This window comes from Manis pentadactyla, chromosome 5 (genome assembly GCF_030020395.1).
Source record: "Manis pentadactyla isolate mManPen7 chromosome 5, mManPen7.hap1, whole genome shotgun sequence".
In the NCBI taxonomy this organism is placed as follows: domain Eukaryota; kingdom Metazoa; phylum Chordata; class Mammalia; order Pholidota; family Manidae; genus Manis; species Manis pentadactyla.
In genome coordinates this window covers 168,287,028-168,309,526 of record NC_080023.1, presented here as the reverse complement: position 1 = coordinate 168,309,526, position 22,499 = coordinate 168,287,028, and the positions used below count along the sequence as shown (strand labels likewise).

General features: G+C 41.7%; 1 protein-coding gene across 2 annotated transcripts in view; it reads right to left on the bottom strand.

Moving 5' to 3' along the window:
* The window catches only part of PTPN1 (protein tyrosine phosphatase non-receptor type 1), a 65,280-nt gene extending 44,399 nt beyond the window's left edge, over window positions 1-20,881 (bottom strand). Inside the window, exon 1 of one of the 2 annotated variants that reach the window (XM_036901989.2) lies at window positions 20,646-20,881. In XM_036901989.2, the coding sequence (XP_036757884.1) occupies window positions 20,646-20,708 (63 nt within the window). In that variant the 5' untranslated portion in view covers window positions 20,709-20,881. The remainder of the gene's footprint in view (window positions 1-20,645) is intronic. The other variant, XM_036901990.2, reaches the window with a different exon arrangement.
* Between the last annotated feature and the right edge of the window lie 1,618 nt (window positions 20,882-22,499).

Here is a 22,499-nt window from a genome sequence, read left to right as displayed (position 1 = left end):
GAAAAGCATGCTGCCAAAGATGCTCTTTGGCCTATTAGAGGCTGAGAATGTTCTTTCTAGTGGCTTTCTTTCTATAACCAAATCCTAATTTTACCCTAAGCAGATGGAATCCTCAGGTAGATTAGGGTAAAGTTAGTAGAGGCAAGAGAGAAAGTTTATTAGGACTATTTTCCATGGTACAAAAATCAAGGAAATTTAGTAGAAAAGTTAGCTCAGTGCAGGGTGCGGGAGGAACATGCTCCACTGAGGCAGGGACTGTGAACTGAGAGGGTGGATGGCGGATGGAAGAAACAGCACCAGTATGGACTGAGTTTGGAGCATATGGGGAAGGTCTGAGGTGTTGTGGGGAGGCTGGCCAGGAGAGGTAGGTGGACACCTTTACCTAGACCTTCTTCCAGCACCTGTGTTTAAGGTGAAGCCAAGGAATCTGGAGACCAGACTCAGCCAAATGGCAAACATTTGGAAGTTTTCAAGTAGGACAGTGACTTCACTTCCAATCCAACGGATGGAAATGGAGGAGCTTGAACCAGCTGAAGGTGATCGTAAAAGGCCAGAGATGGGGGCCTGAAATATGGCAAGGGAAGAGGGTAAGGGGAGAATGGAAGAGGTTCAGACGCACATTTCAAGAATGGAGGACTTGGCAATCAACTGGATGTAAAGGCAAACTAAAAGAACTGCAGATTACTTTAGGTTCTGAGTTAGTGTAACTAAGGATAGATGCACATATTAGCTTGTAAACGTTGTGTCCACTGATTTTATAATTATTCAATGGATTTCTCAATACAGAAAAGTTTAAAAGTGGTTTAAAAAAATCAAGTTTACAAAGTACTGTTCTTTATTACAAAATACACCCTCTAAACAAAAGCATGAGAAAGTCTACAGAAACCTATTTGTATAGAAAGAATGCATTAAAAAACACATAAAACCTTACAGGTAACCCATTTGTGATATATTTAAAAAGAACAGCATATTTGCACAGGTAAAAAAAAGGCTTAAGTACTGGGGAAATTTTCTGGCAAAAATACACATTTTCAGAAGAACTGCCAGCAAATGAGAGAAAAATCTAGTCTTATTTGTATAAATTTGCTAAAAGCAGAAACTGCTGTTTAATATGACAGCTTTTATGGCTAGACCACCTCACTCCCAAAACCCTCTTCTGTGCTCAAAATTATTAAGGGGGAAAAAATTGCCAGAAACTTCCATCACATCATGCCAGAATACACTTGTGGAACAATCTGTAGTTCTGGGGAGCAGCCATGTTTCACCTCCGGCCCTGCCTGACCATCTTCTTGGTTACAGTGATGCCAGACTGAATCTTTCAGAAGTGGTACTTCACAACCGCCTTGCTGGGTAGGCATGGTACACACGGTGTCCCTTTATACTGAGAAGTAAAATAGCAGCCGTGGAGTCTGGGACAAAAAGCGTATATGAACAGGCAGGGAACCTCCGGCTCTGCAGCTCTCCACAAGCCAGTAAGCGTGCAAGCCACTGAAGGGAAGCCCCCGGGTCTGCTATCTCCGTCAGCTAACAGTCCAACACCTTAGTGTTTTGGCAGTGTTTGGTTGAGGACAAAAAACGTAGCACAGATTGAGTATCTGTAGGTTCAGGGAGGGGGATGTCATGTTTATGGCAGATGACAGCCCCAAGCAAACCCTTTTCTCACACTGCCAGGGCCAGGCCCTGCTGTGCCATTTAGATCCTCTCCTAGGTCCCATCTGCTATGACTGCCCTATGCTGCCAGTCCTTGCCCTAAAAGACAGACTTTCTTTGCACCATATGAAGCATGAATCAAACCATAAGAGACCACTGAGATGACCTACCCAGAGGTTCACCCAATCTCCTGGCAGAAAACATCCTGAACTCCAAAATACTGCAGCAACCAGCTTTAGAGTACTTAAGCAGGAAGTGCTCTGTACAGTTTCATGTACTGTCATGAAAAGGCCCTGAAAAGTAATCTTAAATAAGAAATACAACCAAAGGAGGCAACATGAGTTATAAAACTTATTATTTCTGCATTGTGATATATAATACAGGAGAATGAGATTGAAATATATGTAGTTACAAAGTTTAGTCATCCGGGATTCTATAATTTCTCATAACAGAAATAACACGTGACAACTTTGCTATATTTAATTTAGAAAACCTCACAAAAACTATATATTTATTTCAAAAACAGGAGACTCTGATAGGATATTCAGTTGCAAACCAGAGGCAAAGACCATGCTCAAAAGCAAATAAAATGGTAATTAAAGGAAAAACAGGTCAATGCCTGGGGACCCCAAAGAAAACAAAGGGGGCAATGAAAAGCTTGCCAGGCCCAAGAAATATCTCTGACAGTAAACTTTCATTGTTCTCCAGCCTAATCATATTCCTCACGGCTCTAATCAACTGCTGGCATCCTTGAATCCAGCCTGTCCTCAAAATCCACAGAAGTCCATACTTACTTGGAAGAGGAAAAAAACCACTTCCAGAGCCAGGTTTGCATGGGAAGGGGAAATATTAATACACACCCACACCCCCCACCACCTCTTCACATACACACACATACACATTACCTCACAGATGGAACCAAGAATGGTTTTTATTATAAAATCACTATTATGTGTAACATATATAATCATATGCAGTAATTCTATGGGGAAATTATGTATTATATTAATAGGAATACTTTAGGTGACTGCAGATTGAACGGGTTCCATGGGTGAGCTTGGGACTCAACCACCATTCATAACACTGATTCTATGGAACAACATGTTCAGAGTCCCAGGCAACCAACTTTCAAACTTCTCAAGTAGACAGGCTTGTACATTAAGGACGGTCTGTACCTTCACACTTGGTTACCATTCTGACATGATGCCAGTGAGAAAAGCCCATCTGAATATGGTTCTTGTGAACTGACCCAGGTAAGATTAAGGGGACACTCTGGGCAGAAATAACCTTTGAGCCTCACAAGCCAGGTACTACACCCTGCAGAACCCTGGCCATGGCTTTTACCCAGAGCCTGTTGATTTAAAAAGGACTATGTAGGGATAATAAAAAACAAAACTCATGAACACAAAACTTTGCCAAAAAATGCCCCCTGTACGATTTTACAAGCTATTATAGTGAATTTTCTGGCTGTTTATTAGCATCTCTCCCAACTTGCTTAAGCATGTGTTTGCGTCTATCATCCATTCTCTTTGACTAACATTGGTAGATTACAGATGTACCCGTAAATATAGAGGGAGAAAGCAAGCACAGACACGAGATAACAGAAGAAACAGTTTACTGCTAGTTTGCATTCAGTGGAACCTCATGAGGAACACAGGGAGAGAAGCCACAGAGCTTGGTTACCGTGTCTAGAGCCAACAGCACATGCCGTGTCCTTATAGGGCAACAGCCTCGGGACCCAACATGTCGGTAATTGCTAGTGGGGGCTGTGGCAGCCAAGGCGGAGAGGGGTGAGGAAGGGAAGGGAGGAGGGACAGGGAACAACAAGACCAGGATATGATTGTGGGTTGGGACTCTAACACGGGGACCGAATAAACATGTCAGAACCCAACAAACTGGAATACAAATACTGCTTCCCACACAATCTTCAACATATTTTATAAGACTCCTGCCAACAACCCTGTCTGTAAAGCTATTTCTATTTTGTCCTAAACTGTTCTACCTCTGGCTTTCAACCTTGTTAAAAGGCATTTTTATGTTGAATAACATCTCAGTAAGTAACACTAGGATTCAGAACCCCTACCCTGAGATGAACAGAAGGAAGGCAGGCAAGGGCTATAGCCTCACAGGAAACCTCTCTTACGTTTACGCTCAGTGACTCTGATGAAAGGCAATCTCAGGGCTCCTGGAAAGTAACATATCTGGAGGGAAGAACACTGTGATCCCTGTTAGTCACAGGTCTGCTGTGTGACCACTTAATCACTTAATTTGAATACCAACCCTTACTCCAAGTCATTTGCCACAATGACTTGTGTTTAAAACAGGTAAAAGAGCACTCTGCAAACTGAAACTAAGTGTTTTTATCCTAAATTCGATTACATTCATATAAAAATTCCAGTTTAAAAGACAAGTGTAGTACTGACCCCCCTATACAGAATTTTATTGTTTTTAACAACCATTTGATCAATACATATGAGATGCCCTCACACACACACAAAAAAAGACAAGTGTAAAAAAAAAATCGAATAACAGTAAGAAGCCAATCAACTCTAAATATCCCTTCTTCACCAGACCAGACATGTCATTCCACTCCAAGCTATTAAAGCCAAGCTTGCCTAGGCAAGAACAAGGCTTCTACATTTATTTCTCTCCTCCTCTTCTCCATTCTAATAATACCACCTGTTTTGTAAGATCTGGAAGATGGGGGAAAAGTGGAGATCCACAAATAACAGAACCTTCAGGGCTGAACCAAGATTAATATGTTAAGAAAAAAAAAACCAAAAACAATAATTTCATTTCAGATGTAAATGCCTCACCTGCCCAGAACTGTTTTTTAAATAAACTTTCAGGCAAGATCAAAATCTCAGGAAATTCAAAACAATTCAAACTCTAAAGGCAAATTATTTAGGAAAAAGGATCTAACTTTAGAGACCCAAGCACACTCCTCCCATTCCTGCCCAGTTCTTTACTTTTATGGAGAAGCACCAAACCAACCACAAAATCATATGCTAACGAGACTCTGCTTCCTGCAAGTAGACAACCCTCTGGCTTTTAATCAAAGCCTCTGTTTCCTGTCAGCATTGGTCAGTCCTAGCCACCAAACCTATGAAGTCTGACTGAGGGAGACTCTCATGTCACTGACGTCTCTCACACTTGGCCAGCCCACTGGAACACAGGAGCTAATAAACCACAGGGAAACCGTCCCCCAGAGTGGCAGGGTCCATGCATGGCACAGATGCAGGATCAGCTGAGGAAGGCAAAGACGGATTACGGGTGAGACTTAGTTCCGTCAAGTATATATATGTACATATGTGTATCTATACATATTAAGTGGGGTCAGGCCCACTGAAGTCAAGTCCAACCACATGCAGGGCATTGAGAGGGAGACACCAAGAAGCACATATGGTCCTTACTCAGAAGGGGCCTCTAATCCCACTGATGGCGGGAGGTGGGGGTGTGGTATGGCATACCCAGAAAATTAATACAAAGGTAATAAAGAAAACAAAGTATATGCTATAACTGTTGGTGGGTAATACATGGTTCACACAATATCGTAAACTCAATGCCTCCCTATAACGAGTTTCCAATTCATGAACAACTTATTGGTTACTCTCTATATGCCAGGCGCTGTACTGGGTACTAAGAGATGCAAAAGAATGAAACAAAAGCAGTCCTGCCCCTTATAAGACCTGACAGGTTACTTGGCAATAGGTAAGTAAATGGGCAATTCCAGAACAAATGGAGAAAATTACAGCACAAGCACAAACAGTGCTGTCAAAGAGGAAGCACAGACCAGGGGAAGATCCAGACGAGCACCTAACCAGGACCTGGGGAAAGGGGGAAACAAGAGAGGATACATAAGATGCGACAGGGACCAAGAACAAGAACTGGCGGGGGGAATGCGCCAGACAGAGAAAACAGCATATGCAAAGGCTCTGCAAGCAACAGAGAACATTATCCTTTCAGGAGCCAAAAGGATTTTGAAAGCTGCACCACAGTGCAAGAACGTATACGTGCATGCTCTGAATTCAAAGGCCATTACTACTTCCTGAGTGAATAAATGAGAAAGCTGAGGAAGAAGAAAAAACCAGTTGGAAGAGGCAGCACGAGGAGACCCTTGGGGGACACCCCCAGCAGAGGAACAGAGCAGAAGCTCAAGAGTGAGAGCTAGGGCTTGTGAGAGAATGGAGATACAAAAGACAAGAAAAGGAAAAAGAATTATGGACACTGGGCTTACAGAATATTCAAAAAGAAAAGAGGTCAACCATGTTAAATGGTGTTATGATAACGATGCAAGGAATCTGTGGGATTAGCAACAAAGAAGCTAATAGTGACCTTGTCAAGAATTATTTTAGTGGCTTGATAGGCAGAGCCTAACTTCCCTGGGTCAAGGAGTGACTGGGAAGTGAACAGTGGCCACAGTGACCTATGTATTTCAAACATTTCAACTAGAGAAGGAAACTACAGAGCAGCGGCTGGAGGGAGTTGCAACTGGAGAAAGCCTGAGAATGTTTTAATGGTTCAAGTAAGATGGTAATAGAGAGGAGGCTAAGGACACAGATCTCAAAGTCGCTAAACTCTTAGAGCAAGATGCCTTAGGCAGATGGGATGGGCAGGTGTGAGAACCACAGATACAAGGGTCCCCGTAAGAGGAACAAAGCCTCCCTTTTCCTTGTGAGAGAAACGAGGTGGAGAGGATGGTAGGTAAGCTTCAGGTCTGACAGCCAGGAGCTATGGAGGACGGATCGAAGGTTAAAGACTGATTTCAAGTGTTCAATCTGCTTAACTGGGAGATGGGAGAGTCTCTCCAGCAGCACTTAGGAGCCAGGGCCCAAGGAGAGAAAGGCAGGTGGCTGGCCTGGTCCAGGGCTATAGTTGGTCAGATATGCTGATGCCAAGAAGATGGGCAAAGGGGCTAGGAGTCTGGATGGGTGGTATTTGAGTGACTGGCCGGCTGCATAAAGAGGGAAGTGAAGACTTGGGGTGGGGAAAGGAGCAGCTAGAAATTTAGATGAATGAGAACACCAGAGTAGAACTGAGGGAGTGTGGACGGTCTGAGTTTGATGATCTGTCAAAGGTAGAGAGGATCCCAAGGGCCAGGGCAGGCCTCAGGGAAGGAAAGGGCAGAAGGAGAGGGCCATGCAGTTTCCAGGGGATGAGGGAGGATGTTGGCTGGGCTGCCCAAATGAACAAAGACATGGCCTGGGAGTGACAGCAGCCTTGGAACAGAACGCACGTGTGAGCCAGGCAAACCAAAGGGAGCAGGGTGGGGTACAGAGGGTCTCATTTAGAATACAACCAGCATGATACAGGCAAGTGAGCAAACAATTCCCCAATACTGCAACTTACTGACTAGGAAAGCTTGCAGGAATCTTATCCAGAGTTAAGTCTTACCCAGTTTGGAAAAATCTGTAGAGGAAGCCTTGTTATAATTTTTTAATTCACTCCTGTCTTAAAAACAGTTGCTCTCCCCTCGCAATATTTTGGTCATTTAATGGCTGTTTTAGTCATTCTGTGGAAAGGCTTGTGAACTACTGTTTTTTTACTCCAAACACCTACTTTCTGCTAGGTATGTTCTACAGTATCCACTCGGGGACATGTAAATGACTCCAAAATAAAACTAGGAGAAAAAAACCCAACAAATCACACTTAATCACCTCCCTCACCGTTAAAAGAAAAATAATCAAAGTTTATCTTATTACACTTTGTCATCCATTAGTAAGGAAAACATTCTTTTCAAATCTTTAACTGACTAGTAGTCAAAAATTGTTTTTAAAAAATCAAATCCAGGACTGCTTCTATACATAATCATCACAGCAAAATTAAAGGGGAAAAAAGGGAGATGTTTTACAACTGTAATGGTTTGCAGATACCTAATTCTGAACTATTTCTATATAGCAAAGAAAGAGTTTAGTAAATGTGAATGGGAAAGAGCAATTAGTAAATCATTCAGAATTACTCAAGATGATTTTCATGTTTAAATTTAAGTAATCATAAAGTCTCAGAATTTGTTATCATATCCAAAATGCTAAAATGCCTAAAAATTAAAGCCTATCACTTAGCCATTTAAAAGTAGTATGATTATCAGTAAAATTATAGTAAACTTATTTTATAAGGTACTTGACTTGAAAGAGTAACTCAAACAAGGCCATCTCAGTGCACTGAGAACTGCTAAGAAACAGACCACATAATGGGATAAGCCAGCCATTATCTTTAAAAATATCCTTTAAAAATTCATAACAAATAAATGAGACCTTTATTCTCATAGTGTCAGCTGCAAATCAGGGGGCTATCCACATATTTTCAATTTATTCTTCATGAGTCCAGCTTATACTTTAAGAACCTTTTGAAAAATCTTTATTTTGCATATTAAAATATATTTCTGCTTTTTGTATAAAGTACCCACATACATACTTGGATAAGAAATAAAACTCTTAACATAAAAGTTATCAATTCATTGCAATGAAAGCTGTCTAAGAGCAACACACTGGTGCTCTGGGGCACCAAACTGACTCCTACACAAATCTTGTCCTCCTGGAGAAGACACCTACACAGATGACTTCATAGAGGATGGCATGAGGTCACAGCCATGGGGTCTGGGGAACATATGGGGCTCACTCCTGCTTGACCTTGGAATTTCCACTTAGATACTATTTTTATAGGCTATCCTTACCTGACAGTTTATCCATCTAGTTTTCCTGTTCTTAATCCCAACTGGCTATCTCTTCCTGAGTAGTCCCAAAGCACCTGGGCCTGAGCCCAAGAGTTCTCATCACTCTGAACTGGGATTATTTCCATTCAGCCCCTTTGGGGGCTAGACTATTATTTACGTTTCTTGAGGGCAAGGACCAAGTGTATCTTGCTCACCACTTACTCTCACTGCTTAGCACAACCTGGCACCTAGTCATTGCACATGCATTTGCTGGATGACAGAATGAATGGACTCTGCCTGCAAGGAGCCTCCAATCTAGAAGAGGAAATGAAGTGTGCATGAAAAGCTTCATGGAGAAACTGGTCTTCAGTTACTGATCTTAGTGTCATATACGGTTGACTCCTGAACAATAAAGGGGGTGAAGGCACCAACCTCCGCAGTCAAAAATTTGCACACAACTCTGACTCCCTCAAAACTTAACTAATCATCTATTGTTGATTTTATGGTAGTAAATGATAAAACAGACTAATATCTACATGTATTTTATGCATTCATGCCACACCGTTTTCATAATTTTTTGATCTTCCTAGGCTAGGCAGTTCATCTGTTTTTTCAAATTGTCACAAATCTCAAAAAAAAAATCTTCCACTATATTTATTGAAAAAAATTTGTGTGTAAGTGGACTGTGTTCAAACCAATGCTGCTCAAGGGTCAACTGTATACAAAAAGTATAAAATGGCTAATGCCATCACGCCACATGATTCAGGAATGCTAGAACTCTTAGCTGGTTTTGTTCTTTTGGGATTCAGCTTTTGAGGGAAAAGGTACAAGCTTACAACAAAGACCTGGATTATTTAAAAATGGTAAAGAATCTCACTAACTGATTGTTCTAATTTGTTATATATAACCTATCTGTCTGGAATAAGAGACTTTCAAGAAGGACCAAAGAAAAAGCATGTCCTACAATGTAGTATACAGTGCCACTGCAAATAAGGATAGAGACCTTTAACAACATTCTTTGTAACCTATATATTTATTTTATTTTTATCATGTCAACCATTTGTTTCATCCCCTGATAGGATGAGGTAGAGAACCCATCTACTCCTGAGTTCAGACTCATGACAACAGTATCATTCCTAGCCAAGTCACAAAGCGAGTCACTAACAGCACCACTGAGATTTCCCACTGCAAGCATTTCTGAGCAAGTCACGCTTTTTATCAAGTCCCAAAGGGACCACCCAATTTAATTTCCAAGTTGGTCATCAAAAAAACTTCGTGGAAATAACTGAACATGGGACAGAAATACAGTCACACTCAGTTGCCTGAGGTGGAAAAAAATGGTGAGACCTTCCAACTTCCTCTAAACAGCAGAAGGGGGTTAAGGATGAAGGGGCAGAGGGACAGGCAAGGACAGGAAGGAAAGCAGCACCTGGCTCATAATTTTATCCTGGATTTTAATGTCATGGGCACTCCACTCAGGCATTGCCCATAAGCCACCAAACCTTCACCTCTGGCTTGTCTTCCCTTACTTTGATTTTATCTAATGATAAAGTATACCAACTATTACTAAGCTAAACATCTTTTTAAAATCATCTTAATTCTAATATTACTATGAAACTCCAAGAAAAAAGCCAGCTTGGAGCAGAGGTTGCAAATTCAGTGCACCCAAGGCCTGGGCAGCACATGTCATCGAGGACAGTGTGACCTGCTGTGGAGCTGTGGTAAACTGAACACAAACATCCGTCCAGCAGGAGCAGCACCTGTCAGCTTAGCAGACCACTGCCAAGGTAAGGTGGTGTCCAGGTTTTCCAAGAGAAGGCTCAAAACCCAGACCTGTATGTGATTCCTCCTGATTTATAAATGACAAAAACATAAGCTCCCCTTTTTAAAAATACTGTGAGGACCAAGCAAAATATGACTGTGGGTGGCTAATTTGTGACATCTAGGTAAGAGGTCAAAAAACTGGGTAAAGATCAAAATCTGCAAACTATCTTCCTATGTCCTAGTAAAACAGGAGGCTTAGCACAATACCTTGCCTCTCTTTGCAATTGTGTTCAGTGTGAGCATGGCCACAACGCTGCTGTTAAGCTGGACTTGGGACATGGGAGACCTCAGGCAGAGAAGAACATCAAGTCTCTGACACCCAACTGTCCTCCTAAAACATTTCCTACTATTAAAGACCAATTTATGGTGTATAAGTGGTACTGCATGCAAAAGCACTTTGCATAGTGCCTGGGGCACAGAACAGAATTCAATAAATGTTAGCTCTTATTGGGTTTTATTATGAATAAGGGTAGATCATGGATCAAACTGCACTTCTCCCCTGAATGGCAGATTTTAGTTCAATTACAAAGCCTAATAATCTTCTTTAAACTTGAGAAGAATTTCAAAGGAAACTACATTTTCAATGTAGCATTAAATAATTTTATAAAATAATCTGATTTATGCCCTCACAGGGAATTTTATTATTTTTAAGGACATAATAATGGTTAAATTTTGAATTAATATGAAAACTTAAAGATCTATCTCACTTTTAGATAAGGGGGATCATGGAACATGTCAGGCTGACAAATTTAGCATGAGTAGGACACAAACTTGCAATTTTTCCAAAAAAGTCGCCCCACTCTCCTGACTCGAGTAACCACGTAGTTGTAAAATGTCAGACTCAAGTCATGTAAGGCTATCTGCTCTAATCACCACAATTTACAATTCCTGCATGTCACTCCTTCAAGATCCTTCAAGATTCCACAACAGTCAAAAGCAGACTCAGACCCCAAATCCAGCCCCTTTTCCATTACCGCACAAGTCCCTAGTGGGGATGTATGCTAGGGGTAGTTGGTGAATGGTAGGTAGCAGGTCAGCTTGGGACTAAAGCTTTGAAACAAAACTGTTCCCTATGAAACTAACCAGTACTGGAGAGACACAAAGCCTAGCCCTTAGAAGCACAACTTTGCTCCATCAACTAAAGGGACAGGGTGGGGAAGGTTTTATGCACAGCCAATCAAAGTCTCGCTTTAATACACAGCTCAAGGTCAGTCACACTCTTTTATAAATCCTCTAATAGCAACTCTGCCCACTGGCCACTGGATTGGAACTAGAGTTCCAAGCCTCTATGAAAGAATCTAATTTACCTACTGGAAAAGTAGAGATGTCACTAAGCAAAGGCATTAATGATTTTAAAAGAACATTACTATGCTTCAAACTGCCAAAGTACTGAGAAAGTATTTTTTGAAAGGCAGCCAAGAGTAGAATATAGACTGTGTCCTACATTCAAAATTTGTCTTTCTAGAAAGCATGTTTTAATGTCAAAGGATATAAAGCAAGCTGTGAACAGCAGACTAAAATTAGCTCAAACCACAAATAACATACTTATCACTTCCTTATGATCAGCCTACAAAAATCAAGCATTAAAGGCATTTATAAAACTAAAGGTGTGATGCCAACTTAATCCTTTAACTGTATCCTTTCCTCCTTCTAAAATGGACGTGGCATATAAACATCACCAAAGAATGACATTTTATCAATTTGAACGCAGGTACAAAGGAAACCATTGGAGCTAAGTTTTGCTCTGTAAGTAAAACAGCCTGAACGGTGCAGTTCTTAAGTGGTTAGAATGGTAACCACCTCCTCAAACTGAAGATAGGAAATTTCAGACGATGAACCACACCCAGCTTCAGCTGCATTTCACGCTGAGCTGAGCTGAGCGCTAGGGACATACCAGACTCCTACTTCAAACCAAAGCTTGCCTCCATCTCCTAAGCCATTTATTTCCTACTTTCAAAAGCAACATCTTCCAAGAAACAAAGTCTCTTGGGAAACACACAAGTTTGTTCTCATTAAGTAGTGGGGCAAATTGCAAAAGAAAGCTTAGTCAACAAATATGCATCCTTTAAAAAAAGGTACTAGGCTGGCTGAACTTAGCTACTCTTACAGCGATTCTCTGTGCATAGTGATAATGTCTGCATATGTTTTCTGAGGAAAATTCAAGCTTACAAAAGATGGAAACAAGGAGTTAAGTAAAGATAAGTATAGACCCACCAATGACCACTTTGCATTCTTCAACACTGTGACTCAAACTCTTAAAAGCGTTCTTATTAGCAAGGTAGAAAAAATAAGGGGAAATAGCAGAACACACGAAATAATACACTGCTAGTGACATGAGTGATCCTATTATATATTAAGAAAAATTGTTAGTAGGACATGAAGGAATATTTAAGTATACTCAGAAATGGTGCCATGATAGTTATATAAAGGACCCATTAAAACCCAGCATCACTGGGATGTGGATTCTCAAGGAAAATTCAAGAGAGATGTAGACCAGCTGAACCCTAAGTGTGGGGCTAGGTATACTGGGGTGTATGGGGGACCGCTCCAGAAATGTCACTCTGATGTGGCTTAATGCAACTTCCTGCTTCACTCCTTCACCCCACCTCCAAGGGTGATCCGAAAGACCCTGGCAACGGGGCGGTGGTATCCAGGTAGTGGAGGAACAATAATGAATATGCTCTTAATGCTGTTAAATACAGTTCAAATCAGAGCAAAAACCAAGCGAAACAATGACAACAAAAACATAATATCCTTCCCCACAAAAGACCACAGAGTATCTTCTTAGAAGCCCCTTCACTCTGTGTAAGTGAGCCACACCAATATTTATGACCCACTGCAGGCATATTTTCCCTTCATGTCTGCAGAAGCAAACCAAGCCCATTTGAACAGTGAAGCAGTACAAAATCTCAGAGATAAATATAACAGTGACAAATGTTTAACCATCTAGAGAATTTAAAGCTAATTTGCCATATTATGCTAAATGCAGCTTGTCTGTTTGTTCTCCTGAATGAAGTTATATTCAGAAGTGACTGCATCTGCAGACATTTTTAAGTAATCCTCCATTCTTAAGAGAACTCCAATTATTTGGATAATTACTTGATGTTAACTTTCCTGTAAGCAATTCACAACAGTGCTTAATTCTGTGAGTGATCAGTACTCACCAGAATAAAAACCGGCTAAGTTGTTTGCTGGAACTTAGTGTGGCAATTTTTAAATGAGACTCTTTAAAAGGAAGAGATTCACCAATAAAAGATCCATCAAGTAAGGAAGAAAAAAGTCAGGGGGAAAAATGTTTCATAACACAGTAATGGAGATAAGGAGGAATTTTCCTTCTGTAATCCACTAATAAATTTTTTTAAAAACACAATTTCGGAAACTTAGTTTAGCTAAGCTCATCTCATCTTTGCAAGTGGTGTCGCTCACCCACAAAAGCCACAAACACAGCTGAGGCTTTTCCTTCTTCACCTGTGAAAGAAAACATGTCTCTCTCAGTCTTTGGGAAGAAACCTCTGCAATAGAAGAGAAGGAACCCAGGACATAAGTCCACGTGAGGTTTATTCCAATGTGTGGTAAACTCTCAATGAAGATTTAGATTTCCTGGCCCAGTAACAGATGAAGAGTAGAAGGAAATATGCATATTTTCCAAAGAAAGTACAAACCTTAAGTGTCACTTTGCTAATGACCCATGTTTGTCAGTCTATATTGTTGAACTAACTTCTTGATGCACCAACTCTTATTAGCAAGGGGTACGTGTAGTATTTTACTCCCATGGCAGATCATTAGCATTCAGAACTGCAAACTGAATCATGTCACAATAAAAAAAAAAAGACTGAAAATCATTTATCAATCAAGCATCATGATTCTGCCTGCAGTGTGACCTGCACCATGTCCCAAAGGCCAAGTGTTTGTTGGGGGCGGGGGGCAAACTTTACTTGGGCTATTTTGGGGGGAAAAATCTTCCACATCAAGTGGTCTTGTTTCCAGTTTTCAGACATTCAAAATTTACAAACTGTCAGTAAGAAAGTCATGACTATGTCCAGCTGCCTTGAAAAAGGAGAGGGCAGCTCTGTAAACTATGAAGTCCACTGCTACAAAGTAAAGCATTATTTCTAAAGTGCTGGAGACTTAGGTACTTTCTTCTCAAACATGGCAGATGTGTAAACTATCATTCTATTCAAATGAAGTTTAGACCAGATGTAGGTTTCTTACTAAAATTACAACATAAAGGGCAGCTAGTCTTCATGTACCTAACTGGGGTTGAGTCTTTCGTAAATTCTGAAGAATCAGTTCCTCTATCTTTTACAGGAAAAACCACCCAATTGCTACTTAGCGAAAAGCTGCAAGGAGGACTCGTATGTCAGAACCACTCATTTTCCCGCATTACTACACCAAGGAACCCTACTTATTAAAAATGTTTAGTACCTCTGGGGAAAAAAGACTTGATTCGTTTGTATCTTTAACTATACTCACAAAACTCCTATAAATTTTTGAGACTAACTGTACTCACTGACAGCCACATACCTTACAAAATTAAGTAACCACTGCAGTGTTTACAAGGATTACTTCAGGAACATTAAATTCTCTTTGTGAGTACATTAAAGACTTTTATTACTTGACATGAACTTAGTGATCAGCTAATTACTAATCAGGATCATCATTTTTACGAAGGAAGGGACTGAAGGCCAAAGGAAGAAAGGGACTCATTCAGCATCAAGAGCTGAGACTAGAGAAAAAGCAAAAGATTAAACTACTCTCTTGGTCCACAGGGTGGTCTGATCAAAAGCTAAAAATGTTTGCCTTAATCATTTATACTTTGGAAAAAAAAACAGACTTTGTACAGGTCATTGCTTTATGGAGAATCATATTTTATATTCTGTAATTTAAAAATATTTTACAAACCAACTCACTACATGCAAAGCCCTTCTAGAAGACGTGTGAGAACAAGTTAAGCGTGATGAGGACAGAGAAAGTAAATAATTCTTAGAGACAGATATATCATCTCCAAGTTTCCTATTAAGTCCACCTCCAGCCAAGTACTAATTTGTTGTTAAAGTTCCTTTGAACAAATTGGTGGTATCAACTTCTACTAGTCAAGAATTCAAGCCTTTCTCCCCACTCCCACCCAGCCACAGTAAGCAATATTAAACTGCTTCATCAGCCATGGCTCCAGATGTGGTGGTCTTCTCCGAGGGTGACCTCTCCTATTAATACTAATGCAGGCTAATCTATCTGTTTCTATCATTCCTTCCATCTAGAATGCGAGTTGGAAACCATGTCTTGTCTGTTTATTGTCAGGCCCAACACACATTTCTTAAGCACTTCGTGCCAGGTGCAGAGGATACCAAGATGAATGAAAAAGATGGAAGAGCTGATCTCAACAGCCTGGACTCCCAAGGAGATAGACCCATACATAAAGAAACAGCTCTCATAAGAAGAGCAGGGTTTTAGAAAAGATAAATGAAGTTGTATGGAAACACACTAGTGAGACAGCAAAAATCTAGAGCAAGGAGGCACACATTTGAGCTGGGAGGTGCAGGCCAAAATGAGTGGGAAAGGCAGCCTGGACAAAGTATTCAGCCAATTATAGGGGAATGAAAGATAAGAATGAGTTTGGAGAACACTGCATCCTCTGGTGTAGCTAGAGTAGAAGGTACATGGGAGGGGATGGTTGGAACCTGGGTTGCCATGCTAAATGGCCGGAACCTGGCTGCCATGTTTAGGAGTTTGAACCATGCAAGTATTATGAAAGCACTAGAAGTAAACAGCGGAATGATGGGCTCAGGTTTGTTTTTTACAAATCATTCACATTACATACAATTACTCTAGTGATAATACGAAGAATAAACATGAAGGAGGGCAGCAGAGAGGAGGGGGAAGATGTGGAAAGATTGTATTTGAGGAACCATATTTATACATTACTGGTTTCACTCATTTCTGCAGTGTGAAGAACGACAGCAGAATTACAGAGGCAAAATTTGAGTACCTAGACCACTGGGATGGCATCAAGAATGCCACTGTGACCAACCGATGAAATGTGGTAGAGGGAATCAAGAACTATTCTGAAAGAAGACAAGTAGTGACTCTGTGGCATCTTACTACACTGAAGGACAGTGACTGCAATGGAGTATGGGGGGGGGGCTCAATAATAAGGGTGAATGTAGTAACCACACTGTTTTTCTTGTGAAACCTTTCTAAGAGTGTATATCAATTTTTTTTACCTTAATAAAAAAAAAAGAAGAACTATTCTGAAGTCCCAGCACTCCTGGATCTTCAAGCATGAACAGACTGGTATCAAATGACATTGTCTTGGAAACAATGATACAGCTAGACTTCCCATTTTCCTGAACATGGGCAGTATAAAGAAACATGCCAGCCTATTTGTCAGTATTAGCTGCTTACCGGGAATGAGTTAACATAATCACTGAAGGGAGGAATGCCAGCTTGTGCACAATATATATGGGCTCAGTTAGGCTTACGGAAAAGTACATGCAATTGAAAGCACAGCAGAGGACAAAAACTGCAAAAAAGGATTCTGCAATCTAAATGATCAGAAAACAGGTAATTCCAAAAAAGAAAGAAAAACAAAAAGGAAAAAGGGAAAGGAAAAGAAAAGGCACATTTATTTCAGCAGTTCATAATCTGAAAAACACTGATGGGAAATTTTAAAATTTAATTCTACCATGAAAATGAGTATCTCCCCAATTCATTATTCAATATCAGGTATTTTTATAGTTTAGAGGAACTATTCATGCTAAAATGCAAAATGCAGTGGGGAGGCCATGAAGCCCAACGGTAGATAATTGGCAACTGAAAATCATTTACATTATCATTATCCCCCAGCTGCTGCCTTTTCAGAACCATCTGACAGGGTTTAGGTACTTCCAAAAGTGCCAACATATTCCTATTAATACGCCAGTGATGTCAAGCAAGTAAGGGTAGCAAAAAGTTCTTCCCTCCACTATTTCTACTTATGCTCCCAGTTAATTTACTATGAGTTCAGACAATTACAAAGGGCTTTACACCATTTCCAAAGTAGTGATCAGACACCTAAATTTAGTTCACTGAAAAGCAGGACTAAACAAGAACATTTAGATCTACTGGGTCACTCAAGATGACTAGAACTTCACAATCTCTCCATGTCATTTCCGTTTGTCTTTTTTTTTTTTAAGTGAAGTGAGTCACAGTGTATAGATCTTTCTCCTCTGCACAAAATACAGTTTTTCTCTGAAGAGAAGAGAAAAGTAAACATTATTGGGAAGTTTTAATAGTCATCTTGGACTATACCACCATAAGCTGTATACAGCAGTAAGGAATTTTAGTGAACTATTGTTGTAACAGGGTTTTAACCTTGTCAGGCATTAGATCATATTTCATAATGAAAGCAGCTATAAAAAAACAAATGTCAATTGGAAGAGTGGTCCATTTTAAAAAGCTAGCCTCTAACATGAAATAAATCTTGCCTTCAAGTCACGAGCTATTGCTGCAATCTCCTTTATCTGAAACAATCAAATCATTCACACTGAAAAGTAGTGAACAGAGTCAGAAAATCAAAGAATTAGGGATGTGTGGAATAGCAAAACATCTGACCCAAACCTTAAGTTACAAACGGAGGGTAGCTTACCAGCTATTTTCATTCATTCAAGCCCTCTCTTCTTTCATTCTAGCTCAGAAAACCAATCCCTTTTCCCTGTGTCTTTCTCCTCTTTTGGGAAAACCAACTCCACTCCAGGCTTGCTAAGTATTGCTTCCACTTTTCAAACCAGATGTACAGTCCTTTAATGATAGAAAACAATTTTTAAGCTATCTACATATGCTATCAAGGCTGACTTTTTATAAACTTAAATGCTTATTAGTATCTATGCTATTTATTAGCATTAACAATTAAAAACAGTTATGCTAATTTTACCAAACTGAGCTTCCCTAGAATCTCTGCCTGAAACATTTGTTTTCTAAGGTGCCACATGCCTCAGCATTCAGAGGTCTATTTCACCCTTTGTTCTTTTCCCAATCGTTTCCAAGCTTTTCCATCTTTTTGTTCTAGTAAGAAGCTAGCATAATGAGAAATAACTACTCTGCCTGGTTCACACAATTTTAAACAAAAAATTAAATTGTTTTTCCAATCACAATAGGCTAAGCAAGCTCAAAATGACTTTGTATAAGACTGTCTCCATTGTGAAACGTTGTGAAATACTAAATTTTAACTTTCATTTCCTACCAACCATAAACACATTTCTTTGAATTCTTGAGAGCTAATGGTTTTGGTCAACTGACACATACTTTAGAATATCTGCCACTTTAGACTCAAGGTCATTTGAATTCTACATTTTTAAACATGCCACAGCTGCCAACAAAGAGCCACTTTTAAATTCAAAAGAGAGAAGAGCCTCCGATTTCAATTTGAGAAAATAAAAATATCTGTATGGTATAGGTGAGAAAGCCTGCTAGTGGACACTTCTTTAAGATGAAAAGAAACCACCTCCAGGAAAGTGGCAGTCCTTCAGAAGCTGCGAAAGTCTCAGCACACAGCCATCTGGACTGACTCCTGGGGTTCAAATAGGTAAACAAGTGTATGAACAATAAGGGAAACTAACTGAAGACCAACATGCTCCATGCTAGTGAGACACTTAACAGTTCTAACAATGCTCAGGTGACAGGTCTCCCACTCTGCTCTAAAACAGTAAGAAATCAAATTCAACTAAGAACTTCACATAATGCGTTTGTTTTTGCCAACTCAGTTTCAGTAGGAAAGATCTTCCCTAACGCCTCCTGGAGGTCACCTCCACTTGCGGTGGTATATCATCATCAACTCCAACACTTCAGATTAGCAATGTTTTCATTTAAAGCCACTTTACACTCTACTGCATTAAATTTGATGCATAAAATTAGTCTATACATTCTTAAAGGCACTAGTGGAATTCACTCATTAACTTACATCAACGCGGGACACAAATTTTCATGTACTGCTCAATCATACTTATACAGATTATAGTGGTTATAAATATTAGTCTATGAGCAGTTGAAATACATGCCAGTCCAAGGAAAAAGAATCCTGTCAAATAACCTGGATACAAACCCACATGAAACTAAGCCTGCCAAAAAAGGCTTTTGTTAGTCAAGCATACCAAAGAACTACTTAAAGCTTTTTTTCCTTTTTTAAGTGCAGCCCAAAATGGATTTTAATACTGCCAGCTGATGGATCTCACAATTTGCCTTTAGAGCCTATAAGCTGAAATAGCGAATAAACTGCCTTCTTTTACACAAGCAACAAAATCTCTGTATTCTGTACACTGCTTATTTTAAATATGGAGTGTGGTTTTGGTTACTCCTCATAACCCCCACAATGACACCTAATGTCGGGAGCACGCACTTTCTTTACAGGATTTAGCTGCTTGTGAAAGCAGACCTCTTTATGTTCTTAACCTGATGCTGTAGGGATATGTGAGAAACTCTACCTTCTTTTTATTTTGTGAAACACCGTAACTCACAAGGACAAGAGGACTGGGAAGACACCATCATCTCAGCAGTGACCAAAGGATGAGACGCTCATTGGGGAAAGACGCTATTTTAGAGAGGGTAAAAACATTAACCCTCCCTGTTCCCGGCCTGAAAGGTTATTATTTTGGCTCCAGTGGAGTGGGTACTGCAGGCCTTCTGGCTGGAAAGCGCTTTAGCCTAATATATCCAGGGCTTACAGCAGCTCCTCGTTCAGCTCACAGTGAAAATGTCTTTTCCTCTGACAGATCCCTGACCTCTTCCCCGAGGCAGCCCACCTTCCATGCAGAAGCAGCACTGCACTTCCACTCTCTAACCCCGTCATGTTTTGTTTTCATCACAGCACTTGTCACCATCTGGAATTACTTGCTTTTACGTGTCTGACCACCCTATTCGACTCTAAGCTCCACGAGAGCTACTCTTGTCTGTCTTGTTCAGCAAACGTTACCTCCAGCTCCTAACTGTGCCTAGCACGGAACAAGTACCCCAACTCATATCCATTAAATGAATGAACAGAAAATGGGAAAGCGACTGTCATCCTTTGGTCTCGACGCACACCGGGACTAGGAGAAAGGAAATGTGAAGGAGGGAGAGGGGAGTAACCCTTAACCCCAGGGAGACAAAGGAAAAGGGTCTGAGGTGGTCCAGTCTAGAATAGGAAGTAGTGGGGGTGTTCTATCAACCCCAGGGGACAAAGAGAGGATAGGCAAGGGGGCGGGGGCGGGGCGCGTGGCGTTCGCGCTAAGAGAACAGACAGGAGGCCTCCAGGCTTGGGAGGTCACCCGGACGGGAGGATATGAGGTCGGTGGGGGGTCAAAGGGGGCTGCGAGACCCGGGAGAGACGCAGGCCCACCGGGGGACAAAGAGATAGGGGGCCGGCCCCTGCCGCCATCGGATCGAATCTTCAAGCCGCAGGGCCGAGGCGGAGAGAGAGACCCCTAGAGAGAATGGGACCGGGGGGTCCGAGGGGAAAATTCTCACGGCCTAAGCGAAAGGCCCGCCGCGCTCAGAAGAGCTCCCGCACCTGGTAAATGGCCGCCCAGCTCCCAGCCTTGTCGATCTGCTCGAACTCCTTTTCCATCTCCATGACGGGCCAGGGCGGCTGCTGCGCCTCCTCTTCGCCCCACTGTGCAGTCCGCCGCTCTGGGCCGCCTCGCGCTCACAGCCAGGAGTCCCGCTGCAAGCCTCTGCTCCCGCCGCTACCGCCGCCCTAGCCGTCGCCGCTGCTTCTTCATGTCAACCCTGCAGCCGGAAGTACGCACCGCGCTGCCACGGGCTCCGCCTCTCGAGCGGAAGGACCAATCAGAGCTCGAGAATGTCGGCAAGCACTTCCGTGAGGCGGAGCCAGGGGGGAAAGGAACGCGGGGAAGTGGCCTCAGCCCCGCGAGACGCCTGCGGCGTGCGCTCCCTCCTCCACGGGGCTCCGGGCTTGGGCGTGGCGCGCGACCGTTGCCTAGGCGACCCCTGGAGCCCCTCCCACGGCCCATGGGTTTGCCAGGCCCTGGCAGATCTTGAGTTCAAGTCTCCACGCGACCGTTGAATCACATTGACCGTCAAGTAGTCATTCATCTTTCCTGTTGCACTGGGGCCCTGGCCTAAGAGCTCCAAGTTGAAGTATGGTCTGAGGGGCTGCATGCTCCACTTCCTGCCTCCTGCCTCTGACCAGATGTCCGCCGTTTTTACATGAAACTCAGAGTTTTATGATTCACCAGGCTACTGGGGAAGGCCCACTGCACTCTGAGGGTACTGCCCTTGTCTGAAACTCAAGATATCCGTTTGGGGTCTCCTATACTGGGCGCTGCAGGAATGAATAGATTGGGATCTTGGACTGATTTTCAGTATTTCCCAAAGTAGCAAGGAAATCCTGCTCAGACTGGAATCACTGGAGTATAAATTCCATGGTACATGAGTGTGTTGAATAATGCAAATTTTTGGGTGGACCTCCAAAAGACTGAGATACCAGGAATCTGTTTTTCACCAGTAACTTCACCCCAGCTAATTATTTTCCTGTGGTCCTTGAAGCACCTCTGAGAAGGCCTGATCAGGTTACCTTCCTGGAGATTCTAGAAGACCAAACCCTCCCTGTTCACTGTTCCATCTCAAGCCTGCCCAGAGCAGCTGTCTGGTGTGTGGCACAGGTTGAATTCCAGCTCATTCCTTGAGTGTTTATGGAAGGCTTTGTGCCTGGTGTTCCAAGTACACATTCTCATTTGCTCTCTACAACAACCCTACAATAAAGGTCCTATTACTAGTCCCACTTTATAGCTGAGGAAACTGAGGTGAAGAAAGGCAGAATCATGTGTCTTGAGTAGCACTGCACATGGTACGGAAGACACGATTCTAACCCAGGTGAGTGCTAGCTCTGAAACCAGGCTGTCTGGGTCCCTATTCCAGCTCTACTAAGTTCCAACTGTGCGATCTTCGGCAAATTACCCTCTCTCTCTGCCTCTGTTCCCTCCTTTGTAAAATGAGAATGACAAAAGTACCCACCTCATGGAGGTGGTGTGAAGACTGAGTATGTATAGTGCATTTTGAATAGTAAGGGGATCAACAAATATTAGCTCTCATTATTATATATCTTCAAATATTAGCAAATGGGGAGGTAAATGAACTCTTATTGAATAAACGCAACTGGTTAGATAGGCAATGTCTTTAATTCCTTGGAGGTGGGGAGTAAGGGGTTAACAAGAGATGTCCATTCTGGTGAGAAGTTTGGAAACCCCCACACTTGGAAGCTGCCTAATTTAAGTCTTACCATTTAAGTGACTCCGAGCTAATGCACTCTTCCTGCCCTTATTTACATGAGTGTTAGTTTGTCTGGAACTCACAGAACTAACGTTCCTTGGGGGAACAGAGAACTGGGTTGGTTCATTCCTAT